Source organism: Diaphorina citri, unplaced genomic scaffold, assembly GCF_000475195.1.
Source record: "Diaphorina citri unplaced genomic scaffold, Diaci psyllid genome assembly version 1.1 scaffold1166, whole genome shotgun sequence".
Taxonomy (NCBI): Eukaryota; Metazoa; Arthropoda; class Insecta; order Hemiptera; family Psyllidae; genus Diaphorina; species Diaphorina citri.
In genome coordinates, this window is record NW_007378595.1 from 8,931 (window position 1) to 23,484 (window position 14,554).

A 14,554-nucleotide genomic window follows, 5' to 3' on the forward strand; every position below is an offset into this window, starting at 1 on the left:
TTTTCCGTTTCACGATTTTCTAGGCTTGGCTTGCTTCCCTTCTCTGGAAGAGTTTTTTTGTTGGCTCACTTCATAAAAATTCTATCCTAAAAACTGGCTAATTTCTGGGTGGTAGATAAGAATTTGAAAGATAAAAAAAGTTAAACGGTTTCTCATTTTTCAAGTGCTGAAAGTTCTGTGTTTCTAAGTTTAGTGTTCTGTGTAATATGGAGAAAAGATAAAAATAGACCCGTGTCACCTGATCTCATATACTGCAAGGTGAGTAGGACAACTTGATTGTTGTTAATTTCTAAAAAGGAATTTCATAAGCTCATGAAAAATATTGGTAAATAGGTCCAAATGAAATGATAAGGAAGTGATAAAGGTCTTTTCAACAGGGTCTTTTATTATTATATCTTGTCATCTTAGGTCTACTTGAATCTTGCCACATGTTCAGAAAAATTCCATGTAAGACACCCTACCCTACACCAAGGAACAAAACAACCTTCTAATGTCAACTAACATACCCACTTCTATTAAACAAAAATCCTCTAAGTTTAGTGTTCTGTGTAATATGGAGAAAAGATAAAAATAGACCCGTGTCACCTGATCTCATATACTGCAAGGTGAGTAGGACAAAACTTGATTGTTGTTAATTTCTAAAAAGGAATTTCATAAGCTCATGAAAAATATTGGTAAATGGATCCAAATGAAATGATAAGGAAGTGATAAAGGTCTGTTCAACAGGGTCTTTTATTATTATAACTTGTCATCTTAGGTCTACTTGAATCTTGCCACATGTTCAGAAAAATTCCATGTAAGACACCCTACACCAAGGAACAAAACAACCTTAATCTAATGTCAACTAACATACCCACTTCTATTAATCAAAAATCCTTAATCATGTTCCCTAAGTAGTTTTTTTTTGTCTTAAGCAGTAGGTAACTACCGACACTTAGGATAGGTAGTTTAAAATGATAACAATGTTGATTAGTTTCAGAAATGGGTGTCCTCGAGTGCCCGCTAAAGTGTGGCCAATGCTTTCCGAACTCAAATGATCTCAAGAATCACTTGGAGGCACACTTGAGTGATGTCAAGTGTCCGTTCTGTTTCCTCATTATGGACAATATTCATGCACTCCCCGCACATCTTGATGAGTGTTTGATCAAAAAAGAGGCTGATCCTGAGGAGGTAGAGGATGATGAATTTGATGTAAGTGTTTAATAGGTGTAGTCTTTCTGACTGGGGGATGTTAAACAGGGAGTAGACCAGCTTAGTCTGGCTGGGGGACTTAAAACAGGGAGTAGACCAGCCTGAATTTCCCTTGCTAAAGAAATAGCAAGGGTTGAGTGCAAAGGGTGTCCACTTGTAAAATTTGTTTTACAAGTGTATCACGCTAGTTAGAGCTGATTGAGAGGCTGGCAATGGGAAAAGGCAAAGAAAAAGAATATCTAATGAGTAGGTAACTTCTCGAACATGGGACATCCTGCTCCTCCTTACACCTGGAACTGGAACATACTGCCTAGAGCTTATTTGCCCATTGAATCCATGAACAACGGTCATCAGGAAATGATGATGTTTAGGAATATGAATAACCTCACAATGTTACCGAATTTTCTGTATCCCCCCTACTTATGGACCCACCCTATAGCAAACTGTTAAACAACGTCCCACCATGTTTCGCTAATGATTTAAATAACAAAAATTCCACTAGTATTACTTACCATAGCTCAACTACTATAGATAACTTTAATACTTCTGACTCCTCACTAAATGTGAATGCAAAAACTTTTTATCCCAGAAGCTATTTAATTACCTCTAGCAAAGCGAGCGATATATCATATTATGACCTCTTAAATAATAGGACAAGATATAATAAGAAAAACCCTAATTTAAACCATACCTCGAATACACCTTCTATAAATAAACTAAAAATTTACTATCAAAATGTGCGTGGTCTTCGCACTAAACTCAAAAAATTAGCGTGTAGCATTGCAATCCTTAACTACGATATCTATTTATTTAGCGAAACATGGTTGAACCAAGATATAGCAAACTCTGAGCTAGGTTTTCAAAATTTTACTGTATACAGATGTGATCGTAATGTAGCATTGCAATCCTTAACTACGATATCTATTTATTTAGCGAAACATGGTTGAACCAAGATATAGCAAACTCTGAACTAGGTTTTCAAAATTTTACTGTATACAGATGTGATCGTAATCCTAATACATCTACGCGCAAAACAGGCGGAGGTGTCTTGATCGCCGTCAGGAATTCCATACAATCCAAATTACTAAATATTCAAAAGTCTGATGTAGAAACTATCTTTGTTTTGATTAAACTAAGAAGTCAGGATTATATACTTAATTGTACATACATCCCTCCAAGCAACCCAATTAATATATATTCCAGTTTCTCAGATTCTGTCAATGAGGTACTAAGCTCACATAATAAAGCAAAGCGGAGGTGTTTTGATCGCCGTCAGGAATTCCATACAATCCAAATTACTAAATATTCAAAAGTCTGATGTAGAAACTATCTTTGTTTTGATTAAACTAAGAAGTCAGGATTATATACTTAATTGTACATACATCCCTCCAAGCAACCCAATTAATATATATTCCAGTTTCTCAGATTCTGTCAATGAAAAAAAAAAAAAAAAAAAAACTAACTGGCAAGATTGTAAGTTTCAGTAAGAATGACACATCATATCCTAGAGACTTAGACCACTACAAAAGCTACCTTAACTGTCCTTTGCCCCTGGAGATAGCATTCAAGTTCATAATATATGTGGGTAGTTCCATAAGCACCTATTTAATTTACTGCTTCTGTTACATTTTCTGATTTCTAAATGTTTTGATTACAGACAGAGGTGATCAGTGTGCTTCCAGATGACTTAGATGACGAGGATGAAGAAACCTCAGAACAGTGTATCAATAAAACAGAAACCAATGGAGCAGTAACAAAGGCAAATGTGGACAAAATAAAAACAGAATACAACGGTAACTCTTTGCAAGAAAATTTGAAAGTGGAAACTACACTTCTTGAAGAGAACGAACCTGGTTTGGATCCCCTCGGGGATGCTGTGGTGTCACAAGAAACAGTATCCCAAGATGAAGAAGAACACGAGTCACAGGATTCAAAAGATTTTCATCTGAGTCCTTTGGTGCAGGATGTTGAGCAGGAGGTTGAAGCAGATCTGATGAATGCCACAGCAGGTAACTATTGAATTAGAATGTAGGTACCTAAATCAGTGTGTAGCACTTCAAAGGCAAAATGTGAGTGAAAAAAAATAAAAAAATTGAAGAGTTGGCAGATTTAGTATAGGAGGGTCTTAGTAATTCTGTCAAAAAAAGGAGAAGAAGGAGGAGGAGGAGGAGGAGAAGAAGAAGAAGAAGAAGAAGAAGAAGAAGAAGAAGAAGAAGAAGAAGAAGAAGAAGAAGAAACTCTCAGCTTTACTACAAATAATTCATGATCTAAATTAGTTGGAAAAACTTTCTAGCTATTCCTTTTTTTTATTTCTAATTCCTGCCCATCTACTATTACAGGTCAGGAAGAGAATGTCTACCATTGCTCGTCGTGCAATGCTCATTTCACCGATGTTAACAAGCATCTAACAGACCATCATTCCAATCAGCAAGTGTATCTGCAGGTAAGAGAGATCAGTGGTTAAATTCTCACTTGGTAATAAGGAGGTCATGGGTTCGAATCCAAACTTAAATACAATGGCTTAAGAAGAAGAAGGAGGAGGAGGAGGAGGAGGAGGAGGAGAAGAAGAAGAAGAAGAAGAAGAAGAAGAAGAAGAAGAAGAAGAAGAAAAAAATAAATTCTCAGCTTTACTACAAATAATTCATGATCTAGATTAGGTAGGAAAAACTTTCTAGCTATTCCTTTTTTATTTCTAATTCCTGCCCATCTACTATTACAGGCCAGGAAGAGAATGTCTACCATTGCTCGTCGTGCAATGCTCATTTCACCGATGTTAACAAGCATCTAACAGACCATCATTCCAATCAGCAAGTGTATCTGCAGGTAAGAGAGATCAGTGGTTAAACTCTCACTTGGTAATAAGGAGGTCATGGGTTCGAATCCAAACTTAAATACAATGGCTTAGAACTTGGTAACAAACTCGAATCATAAACTGTCTTCCATGTTTCTGATCATCCCAAAAACAAGCCGTTCCGAGAACGAACTTCATCTGTTTAGGATAAAGTTCGCCCTAAGCGGGAATCGAACCCGCGATCTAGCGCTTACAAGGCAGACGCGCTACCAACTAAGCTAACTAGGCTGGCGATCTTTTCTTTAATTTGCTATCACCAATTGTTAATCATAAACTGTCTTCCATGTTTCTGATCATCCCAAAAACAAGCCGTTCCGAGAACGAACTTCATCTGTTTAGGATAAAGTTCGCCCTGGGCGGGAATAGAACCCGCGATCTAGCGCTTACAAGGCAGACGCACTACCAACTAAGCTAACTAGGCCGGTGATCTTGTCTTTAATTTGCTATCACCAATTGTTAAAAGTGCCAGCCTAGTTAGCTTGGTTGGTAGCGCGTTGTCTTATAAGCGCTGGGTCGTGGGTCCCGTTCCCGCCCGGGGCGGATTTTATCCTGAACGGATAAGGTTCGTTCTTGGAACGGCTAGCTTTCTCCTATCCTGTCTTCCTTCTCTCTTCGATTTCGGAACGATAGGGCCTTAGCAGTTATAGTTCCCTCTATCAAACCTCTTGAAAAATTGGATGGAGGGAATTGTTACAGCAGAGGTCTTGTTGTCTCAAAATATAAGAAAGAAGGATAGGATAGGATAGGAGAAAGCCAACCGTTGCGTTTGGAATAACGAACACTGTTTGAGAAAACTAAGTTACTACAACACCAATCTTTTATTTCAGCTCCCAGAGAAGGAAGGTAACACTCTGATAAAACCTGACGATGGTGATCAGGAGTCTGAAGATGAAATGAACCTGACCAACCTACCATCCGCCGTCAATGATGCCGAACGGCTGGCTTTCTCCTATCCTGTCTTCCTTCTCTCTTCGATTTCGGAACGATAGGGCCTTAGCAGTTACAGTTCCCTCTATCAAATCTCTTGAAAAATTGGATGGAGGGAATTGTTACAACAGAGGTCTTTTTGTCTCAAAATATAAGAAAGAAGGCGAGGATATAGGATAGGCGAAAGCCAACCGTTGCGTTTGGAATAACGAACCTTATCTGTTTGGAATAACGAACCTTATCTGTTTGGGAAAGCTAAGTTACTACAACTACAATCTTTTATTTTAGCTCCCAGAGAAGGAAGGTAACATTCTGATGAAGCCTGACGATGGGGATCAGGAGTCTGAAGATGAAATGAACCTGACCAACCTCCCGTCCGCCGTGAATGATGCTAAAGACCAGGCAATATGGGTCAGTTGGAGTGGCGAGTACTATCTGTCGACTCGTAACCCAAGTAACCGGTTCCAAGTGAGGGAGAACCTCAGTTATGTGCTGCGCCCTAAGATGAAGAACTGCTGTGTTGAGGATTTGAGTCCGTTCTATATGGAGGTGAGTTTTTATGTACTAGTTCGGAAGTCACGACAATGAAAAATTGTTACAGAAAGGAGGTGTCACAAATAAGCAGTGACCAGGTGTTTTAGCGTTAGGTTCGACGTAAAAAGGAGCTTCCACAAATGAGCAGTGACCAGTGCTATAGGGTTAGGTTAAACGCAAAAAGGAGTTTTCACAAATGAGCAGTGACCAGGTGTTATTACAGGGTTAAAAAATTGTTACAGAAAGGAGGTGTCACAAATAAGCAGTGACCAGGTGTTTTAGCGTTAGGTTAGACGCAAAAAGGAGCTTCCACAAATGAGCAGTGACCAGTGTTTTAGGGTTAGGTTAAACGCAAAAAGGAGCTTTCACAAATGAGCTAAAATTGTTACAGAAAGGAGGTGTCACAAATAAGCAGTGACCAGGTGTTTTAGCGTTAGGTTAGACGCAAAAAGGAGCTTCCACAAATAAGCAGTGACCAGTGCTATAGGGTTAGGTTAGACGCAAAAAGGAGCTTTCACAAATGAGCTGTGACCAGTGTTATAGGGTTAGGTTAAACGCAAAAAGGAGCTTTCACAAATGAGCAGTGACCAGGTGTTATTACAGGGTTAGGTTAAAAACCAAAAGGAGCTTTTTCTTTTTCGTTGTTTTGGCTTCTGAATAATTACCTTTTTTATTTAGGTTTGATAGAGGGAACTGTGACAACAGAGGTCTTATCGTCCCGAATTTGAAGGGTGAAGCAGGAAAGGATATTAGAAAGCCAGCCGATGCGAGATCAAACCTTTTTTGGTTTAGGAAAAAGTCCTCCTTTTCTAGAACAAATCTTATTTGTTTAAATCTTATTAGGATAAAGGTCGCCCCGGGCGGGAATCGAACCCGCGACTTACAAGCTAACTAAACTGGCATTCATTATTATTATTTTTTTTTTCTGAACCTCAGTTATGTGCTGCGCCCTAAGATGAAGAACTGCTGTGTTGAGGATTTGAGTCCGTTCTATATGGAGGTGAGTTTTTATGTAATAGTTCGGAAGTCACGACAATGAAAAATTGTTGAAAGGAGGTGTCACAAATAGGCAGTGACCAGTTGTTTTAGCGTTATGTTAGACGCAAAAAGGAGCTTCCACAAATGAGCAGTGACCAGTGCTATAGGGTTAGGTTAAACGCAAAAAGGAGCTTTCACAAATGAGCTGTGACCAGGTGTTATAAGACAGGATAGAAGAAAGCCAGCCGTTCCGAGAACGATCATTATCCCATCAGGATAAAATCCGCCCCGGGCGGGAATCGAACCCCCGGCCTAACGCTTACAAGGCAGACGCACTACCAACTAAGCTAACTAGGCTGGCGAAGAAAATGGAATAAGCTATGTAGGTATTGTATTGTACAAGAGATGAAGTTCTTTCTCGGAACGTTGGTTGGTGGGCATTCAAGCCCAGTTAACTTGGGAGGCTGCCTTGTAAGCGACCTGGTCGCTGATTCAATTCCCGCTCGAGCAAAATTTAGATATTGTTTCATTACAAATTTTCATCAGTAAATGGGTTTTTTCAAATTAAATTGATCCCAAGGGCAAGGCAATGCCTAAACCCTTGACAAATGGAGTGTGCCTGAAGGCTGAAGGCATGTGATGTGTTCCAATCCACATCTTAGGTTAAAAACCAAAAGGAGCTTTTTCTTTTTCGTTGTTTTGGCTTCTGAATAATTACCTTTTTTATTTAGGTTTGATAGAGGGAACTGTGACAACAGAGGTCTTATCGTCCCGAATTTGAAGGGTGAAGCAGAAGAGGATATTGGAAAGCCAGCCGATGCGAAATCAAACCTTTTTTGGTTTAGAAAAAAGTCCTCCTTTTCTAGAACAAATCGAACCCGCGACTTACAAGCTAACTAAACTGGCATTCATTATTATTATTAGAGTTTTTCAAGGGACCAGACAGTTGCTTCGATTTATCGAGAGTTTCGAATTATCGAAGGTTTGAATTACCGAGAGTCGACTGTATATGTATTCTATTCTAGATATTCTGTTCTATTCTTGATATTCTATTCTATGTGTTCTATTCTACTAACTGATTATTGAGATATTGGGAAAATCCTACAATGCTGCAATGAGCACCAAAGTTGTGACATAATAACACAAAGAAACTGCATTTACATTTATTAATCTATTATGTTATGTTATCTTCTTCTCCTGTTATCAAACCTTCTTCTGTAATCTGTTATGTTATCAAACCCATAAAATACATGAGACCTTGCTTAGACTGCTAAAGCAAAGGGACTTTTTAGTCTTATTCGAACAGGATAAACAAGGTATATTCTATACTACGTGTGGTCCTATCCCAGCAGGATAAACAAAGTGTATTCTATGTATTGTATTCTATTCTATTACATATATGTATTCTATTCTTGATATTCTATTCTATGTATTCTCATCATGGTTCATGATAAATTTCTTCTTTGGAATTTGAAGATGGAATAAAGTAAGTCTACTAAATCTTTGCAATTAACTCTGAATAACATGGAAGATTATTTTCATTTCAGAACAAACAAAATTGGCAAAAAAAAAAAAATCTTCTTCTGAATGAGCTCTTCCACCCAACTACTGCTGTTTTTTAAGAGGTTTGATGAAGGATCTTTTTTCCCCCTCATAGGATTCATTCATGAATTTATATAACACTGTAAGTCAAGATCCAGACCATGAGCTGTATGAAATTACCGAGCGGACTGTCAAACACGAGAAACCTAGTCTGTACAAATTCAAGCAAGATGATCTACCTCTGGAGGATGTGCAGAAAAGATATGCAGAATATAATGTAAGTTAGAAGATATGTAATTTTTTTCTTGTGTTAAACATGCCTAAATGCTTGTCACAAATATCGTTCCCCAATTATTAAACCTAGATAAATGTTATGACTTGACTTGGATTTGGCGAACTCTTTTTCGACCTTTCTGAAAATTTCGACCGTAAAAAGCGGCCGAACCGTACATTTCTCGAACTTCGGCCGGCCAGCCATTATTTCCATCCTTTTATCTTAATTTATTTTTTCCACTTCGATATTCCCTAAATAAATGATTTCTTTTTTCTCCTTTTTTCCTTGGATTATTCTAATTCTCAACCCCTTGTTGTTCAGGTGTACGAGTTTTATAATTCTTAACCCCTTGTTGTTCAGGTGTACGATTTTTATAATTCTTAACCCTTTCCTGTTCAGGTGTACGAGTTGGACATCGAGGAGCGAACCTGTCAGCTGTGTTACGCCCAGGTGCTCGAAACTCACAACAAGTTGCTCAAACATTTGGAGCTTAAACATATGTCGTCCATGTGCTTGGAAAGCTACTTCCTCATGAGACGGAAATTGTTACGGGAGGCGCGCAAACAGAAGAGGAGGATTGAAATCCTCAACGCGTCGAATTTGCCCGAGGACGTCCGATCCTTGATCTGCTTACGTAAGTAGCTTATTTTATTTTATTATCTGTTCAAGACAAAATCCGCCCCGGGCGGGAATCGAACCCGCGGCCTAGCGCTTACAAGGCAGACGCACTACCAACTAAGCTAACTAGGCTGGCGAGAAGACTTTATTTAGCAACTTCTAATTCGTTTGACTTTTTTGTCTCAACAGATGGCTGTCGAATCATTATCAGCAAGACCACAGACATCAACCTGGCTATAAACCTCCCCCACCTCAGCAGCAAGAAACCCGAATAGATGGTATGAGATTAGGTTTATTTTATTACTGTTATCTATTGTTATTTTTAGCCGTAAAAAAGTAGAAGAAGATTATTTTTTAGCGAATAGACAGAGGGAATTGTAACAATGAAGGTCTTATCGTCCCGAATTCGAAGGGAGAAGAAAGACAAGATAGGAGAAAGCCAGCCGTTCCGAGAACGAACCCTGTTTTGGCTAGCATTTAAAAGGCAGCCGTTCTGCAAAGTGGAGCCAGTCAAATCCGGTGTCAAATTCCTGAAGAATATCAAACCTGTAAGTAAACTAGGAGTTGAAAAAAGGAACAGAAAATAACCTTGTTGTTGTTAGCTAATGTCAAGAATTGACCATTAGGCCATTTTTTTGCGCGCATCCCAATATTTTCCTACAATGTCTGTGCTTGCTTCCAAGGCAGGACAAGAAAAAAGATAAACAGAGTTCATAGGAAGATTTAAGGAACAGAGAGAACAGTCAGAAGAGTCTTGATGCCTAAAAAACAAAAAACAGGGAGGAAAAAATAATAAAAATAATATTGTATGTAGTTACTTACCTATATTTGTTGTGTGTGTGTTTGTTTGTACATATATTTGTTTAACAGAGTTTTACAAACTTCACCAAGGTTGTTAACCTCAAGAAAAAAAGAAAAAAAAAAAAAAAAAAAAAAAAAAAAACGCCCATTCTCCTCTCTCCAAAGCCACTTGCTTCCATTCTTCCGGAGCTCATGGGAATCATTCCGGAAGAATGGAAGAATGACCCTATGTATATTCTATTTTATTCTTCTGTTTAATTTCAGATCGGACCAGGAAACACGATATTGAAACACATGTGCAAGAAGTGCAACATCATATTCTTCAAGGACTCCTATTTCTTTCAGCACGTCAGAGACAAACACGCCAAACAGACTATCGCTTCTCGAGATCCTGTCACGAGAAAAATGGTCAAAACCTTTGGCAAATATTATTGCGAATCCTGCAAACTGGTGTTTGCCAGTGAAAAGTAAGTTGTTGTTGTTGTTGTTATCTAATGCTTGAGATTGACTATTATGTCATTTTTCTCCTTGCGTCCCAATATTTGGATACTATGTTGTCATCTTGTTGTTGGTGGTGTTGTGGTTGTTGGTGTTGTAGCGGCTTCAGCTATAGCCGAATGATGATGGCAGAATAATTAGAAAGGATACTTTTTTTCTGCCATACACCTGGGGGACGTTAAACAGGGAGTAGACCAGCTTGGTCTGGCTGGGGGGACGTTAAACAGGGAGTAGACCAGCTTGGTCTGTCTGGGGGACTTTAAACAGTTGTTAAGTTTGGGCAGACTGCAATGTGATCCGCGTTCATATTTTCATTTTGGTTACAAAGTGGGCAGGTGGGGGGTAATGTTACTGGCTTCCATGGACCATCCTTAAAACCATAAGTGCCCCCTGGGTGATTCAAAATGAGTAACTTATAAGCATGATGCGTCCCAATGTAAAACTTAATTCCGGAGGTAAAATAGTCGGCCAATCGGATCTCCGGGTGTCGACTGCAATGGGATCTGAATGCTTTATTCGAATTCTTCAGTGGAATGCTGGAGGATTCACACCATCCAAACGTGAAAAGTAAGTTGATCTTATTGTAGGTGGTGTTGTGGTTGTTGGTGTTGTAGCGGCTTCAGCTATAGCCGAATGATGATGGCAGAATAAAGAAAGTTGAGCTAAAAATCAAGTAATTAAATAGCTCGTCAAACGTAACAAACAAACAAGAATAAAGAAAGGATACTTTTTTTCTGCCATACACCGGGGTGATAGTATGTCTGGGGGACGTTAAACAGGGAGTATACCAGCTTGGTCTGGCTGGGGGACTTTAACTCTTTCCCTGCCATGGCACAACTATAGTTGTGCTTGTGTGGTTTCCTGGCAGGCCATGGCACAACTATAGTTGTGCCAGTATTAATCTACGAGATAGAGCGATCAGTGTGTGAACTATGAAATGTGAATGGATCTTGTTCTTATAATATAAGATTATGTTATGTTATCTTCTTCTCCTGTTATCAAACCTTCTTCTGTAGGTAATCTGTTATGTTATCAAACCCATAAAATACATGAGACCTTGCTTAGACTACTGAAGCAAAGGGACTTTTTAGTCTTATTTGAGCAGGATAAACAAGGTATATTCTATACTATTTGTGGTCCTATCCCAGCAGGATAAACAATGTGTATTCTATTCTATGTATGTATTCTATTCCATTCTATGTATTCTATTCTATTATATGTATTCTATTCTAGATATTCTGTTCTATTCTTGATATTCTATTCTATTCTATGTATTCTATATTCGCCAAGATGCCACCTGAACACTTTCTGCCCATCATAGTTCAGATTAATCCACGTCAAGGCAATGACGAAGGTAAGAAAGCTCTCTCAAGTCACAATCTAAAGATTGGTTTTGTATTAGTTTTTCTTCTCCACTCATCTCTATCCTGTGTCATTCTCTTCATCTCTTGATAGGTTCTGCATTCCAACTAGAAATATGAATAGTTTCACCGAACGAAGTGAACTAGAGCTCAAATTTTGGAAGATTCCTTTTAGAAGACCATTTCTGAATATTTATGTCTACGTCCTCAGAAAAAAGGAGTAATAGTTGGAATTTTTTCTGTAGGTACCAACCTCAGTGATATTCATATAGTAGTTATCACGGTGGACTCTGAATCTGGAGGTTTCTAGTTTGAGTCCAAGTCTAGTCATGAAATTTAGCATAGTGTATTAAGCGGGGAACGACATTTACGCCTACCCCATTTAAATATGAAAAGGTTAGGAAGAAGAAGATTTATGTTTAAACCTTTTTTGTTTCCCAAGGTGTCAAGTACAAGATCTTCTGGAAATGCAACTTGTGTGGGAGAGAGTTAGATACTTGGGAACACCACGAGTGTGACGATGTTTACATTTATTAATCTATTATGTTATGTTATCTTCTTCTCCTGTTATCAAACCTTCTTCTGTAATCTGTTATGTTATCAAACCCATAAAATACATGAGACCTTGCTTAGACTACTGAAGCAAAGGGACTTTTTAGTCCTATTCGAGCAGGATAAACAAGGTATATTCTATACTATGTGTGGTCCTATCCCAGCAGGATAAACAATGTGTATTCTGTTCTATTCTATGTATTCTATTCTATTACAGTCGACTCTCGATAATTCGAAATTGGAGGGACCTGACTATTATTTCGAATTATCGAGAGTTTCGATTTACCGAGATGTTTGATGGCTGTCGAATCATTATCAGCAAGACCACAGACATCAACCAGGCTATAAACCTCCCCCACCTCAGCAGCAAGAAACCCGAATAGATGGTATGAGATTAGGTTTATTTTATTACTGTTAGCTATTGTTATTTTTAGCCGTAAAAAAAGTAGAAGAAAAAAGTAGATAGACAGAGGGAACTGTAACAATGAAGGTCTTATCTTCCCGAATTCCAAGGGAGAAGAAGGACAAGATAGGAGAAAGCCAGTTGTTCCGAGAACGAACCCTATCTGTTTTGGCTAGCATTTAAAAGGCAGCCGTTCTGCCCGCCATGCTAACTAGGCTGGTTAGAGGTAACTTGTAACCGTGTACTTTGTTTTTCAAGATATTTGATAGAGGGAACTGTAACGACAGAGGTCTTATCGTCCCGAAAGCGAAGAGAGACAGGATAGGAGAAAGCCAGCCGTTCCGAGAACGAACATTTTGTAAGGAACATAACGTCGTTTTCAATAGGTAGTTCATTGGAAATGACAATACTCTTCTCTTCTTCTTTTTTTTTTCAAGATATTTTTTTGACAGAGAGAACTGTAACTGCTAAGGTCTTATCTCCCGAAAGCGAAGAGAGACAGGATAGGAGAAAGCCAGGCGTTCCGAGAACGAACATTTTGTAAGGAACATAACGTCGTTTTCAATAGGTAGTTCATTGGAAATGACAATACTCTTCTCTTCTTCTTCCTAGCCTTTTCCTATTGAAATAGGGTCGGCGTAGTTATTTAAGTGGAACATATGCACACACTACATTCAGATCCATAAACCACAACACTAATGTCCTAAAAATCGTAATTACTTTTATCGGGTTCGATTCCCGGCGGGGTCATGAAATTTGTATCATGCAAATGATTGATTCCGGGACTGGCTGTTGCGGGGCCCACTCAGCCTCGTGAGGAAAATGAGTAGCTATGACATAAATGCGCATAGCGACCGGTGTCAGCATGGTAGGTAAACATTGGATTTTAGGATTATTGAGATATTGGGAAAGCTGCAGTGAGCACCAAAGTTGTGACATAATAACACAAAGAAACTGCATTTTATCGTTTTGCAGACAAATCGGATCGGACATGCGTGGATTGTCGCGTGGAGTCGGGAGGTATCGTGTTCGAATCCCGCGCCTGGTATCGTTTTGCAGACAAATCGGATCGGACATGCGTGGATTGTCGCGTGGAGTCGGGAGGTATCGTGTTCGAATCCCGCGCCTGGTATAAGTTACATCGCAAGACTGCCCATGGGGAAACGGTAGACGAATCAGAACTGCCCGTCATTCCCAAGAAGCCCAACTACAAGAAGATACCCGCACCCACTATTAAGACCCCCAAGAATGGCGGCGTGGTGAAAGAGAAGAAGATTATCAAAGTTGAACCTGATGAGGTAAGAATAAGATGTGGAGGTCCCGGGTTCGATTTCCGGCGGGGTCGAATTTTTTCGGCTCTGCTTGAAGTCCCTTGTGCACTCAGCCTGATGAGGGCAAGTGAGTAGATACTTTAATCGAGTAGCGAACAGTGGCGGCATTACCAGTGTAAAAAGATTATGGAAATATGTATGGAAATTGATTCCAATCGATCCGGAGATCTTTGGGGTCGAGTGGATCAGGTACAATATCATATCATGTCTGTTTTTTCGGCTCCGCATGAAGTCCCTTGTGCACTCAGCCTCATGAGGGCAAGTGAGTAGATACTTTAATCGAGTAGCGAACAGTGGCGGCATTACCAGTGTAAAAAGATCATGGAAACATGTATGGAAATTGATTCCAATCGATCCGGAGATCTTTGGGGTCGAGTGGATCAGGTACAATATCATATCATGTGTTCTGATGAAGTGTTTCGCTCATCGAAGCGTTTACCCCTTCATGTGATTGCAAAGGAGGCACTTAGTGATAGAGATCCTCTAAAGATGTGAAAAATATTTTATTAATATTATTATTTTTTTTTTTTTTTTAATTTTTAATTTTTTTTTCAAAAAAAAAGGGACCTACATAATACATTAGTTTAAATTGAACCTCAACCCAGCAATTGAAATACCTTCCAACTAATCTTCCTTCTTTTCTTTGTTATTTCAATGAATCTAATGTATCATTGAACCTCTGTCATACAGTAC

The 14,554-nt window shown here is 39.0% G+C and overlaps 1 protein-coding gene across 1 annotated transcript in view; it reads left to right on the top strand.

The window, feature by feature from the left end:
- The first annotated feature begins 529 nt into the window (after positions 1 to 529).
- The window catches only part of LOC103514546, a 20,012-nt gene continuing 5,987 nt past the window's right edge, over positions 530 to 14,554 (top strand). Inside the window, exons 1-8 of the mRNA XM_026827489.1 lie at positions 530 to 605; positions 974 to 1,191; positions 2,849 to 3,200; positions 3,911 to 4,014; positions 4,870 to 4,974; positions 5,363 to 5,518; positions 8,139 to 8,300; positions 8,697 to 8,931. Of these exons, the coding sequence (XP_026683290.1) occupies positions 982 to 1,191; positions 2,849 to 3,200; positions 3,911 to 4,014; positions 4,870 to 4,974; positions 5,363 to 5,518; positions 8,139 to 8,300; positions 8,697 to 8,931 (1,324 nt within the window). The 5' untranslated portion in view covers positions 530 to 605; positions 974 to 981. The remainder of the gene's footprint in view (positions 606 to 973; positions 1,192 to 2,848; positions 3,201 to 3,910; positions 4,015 to 4,869; positions 4,975 to 5,362; positions 5,519 to 8,138; positions 8,301 to 8,696; positions 8,932 to 14,554) is intronic.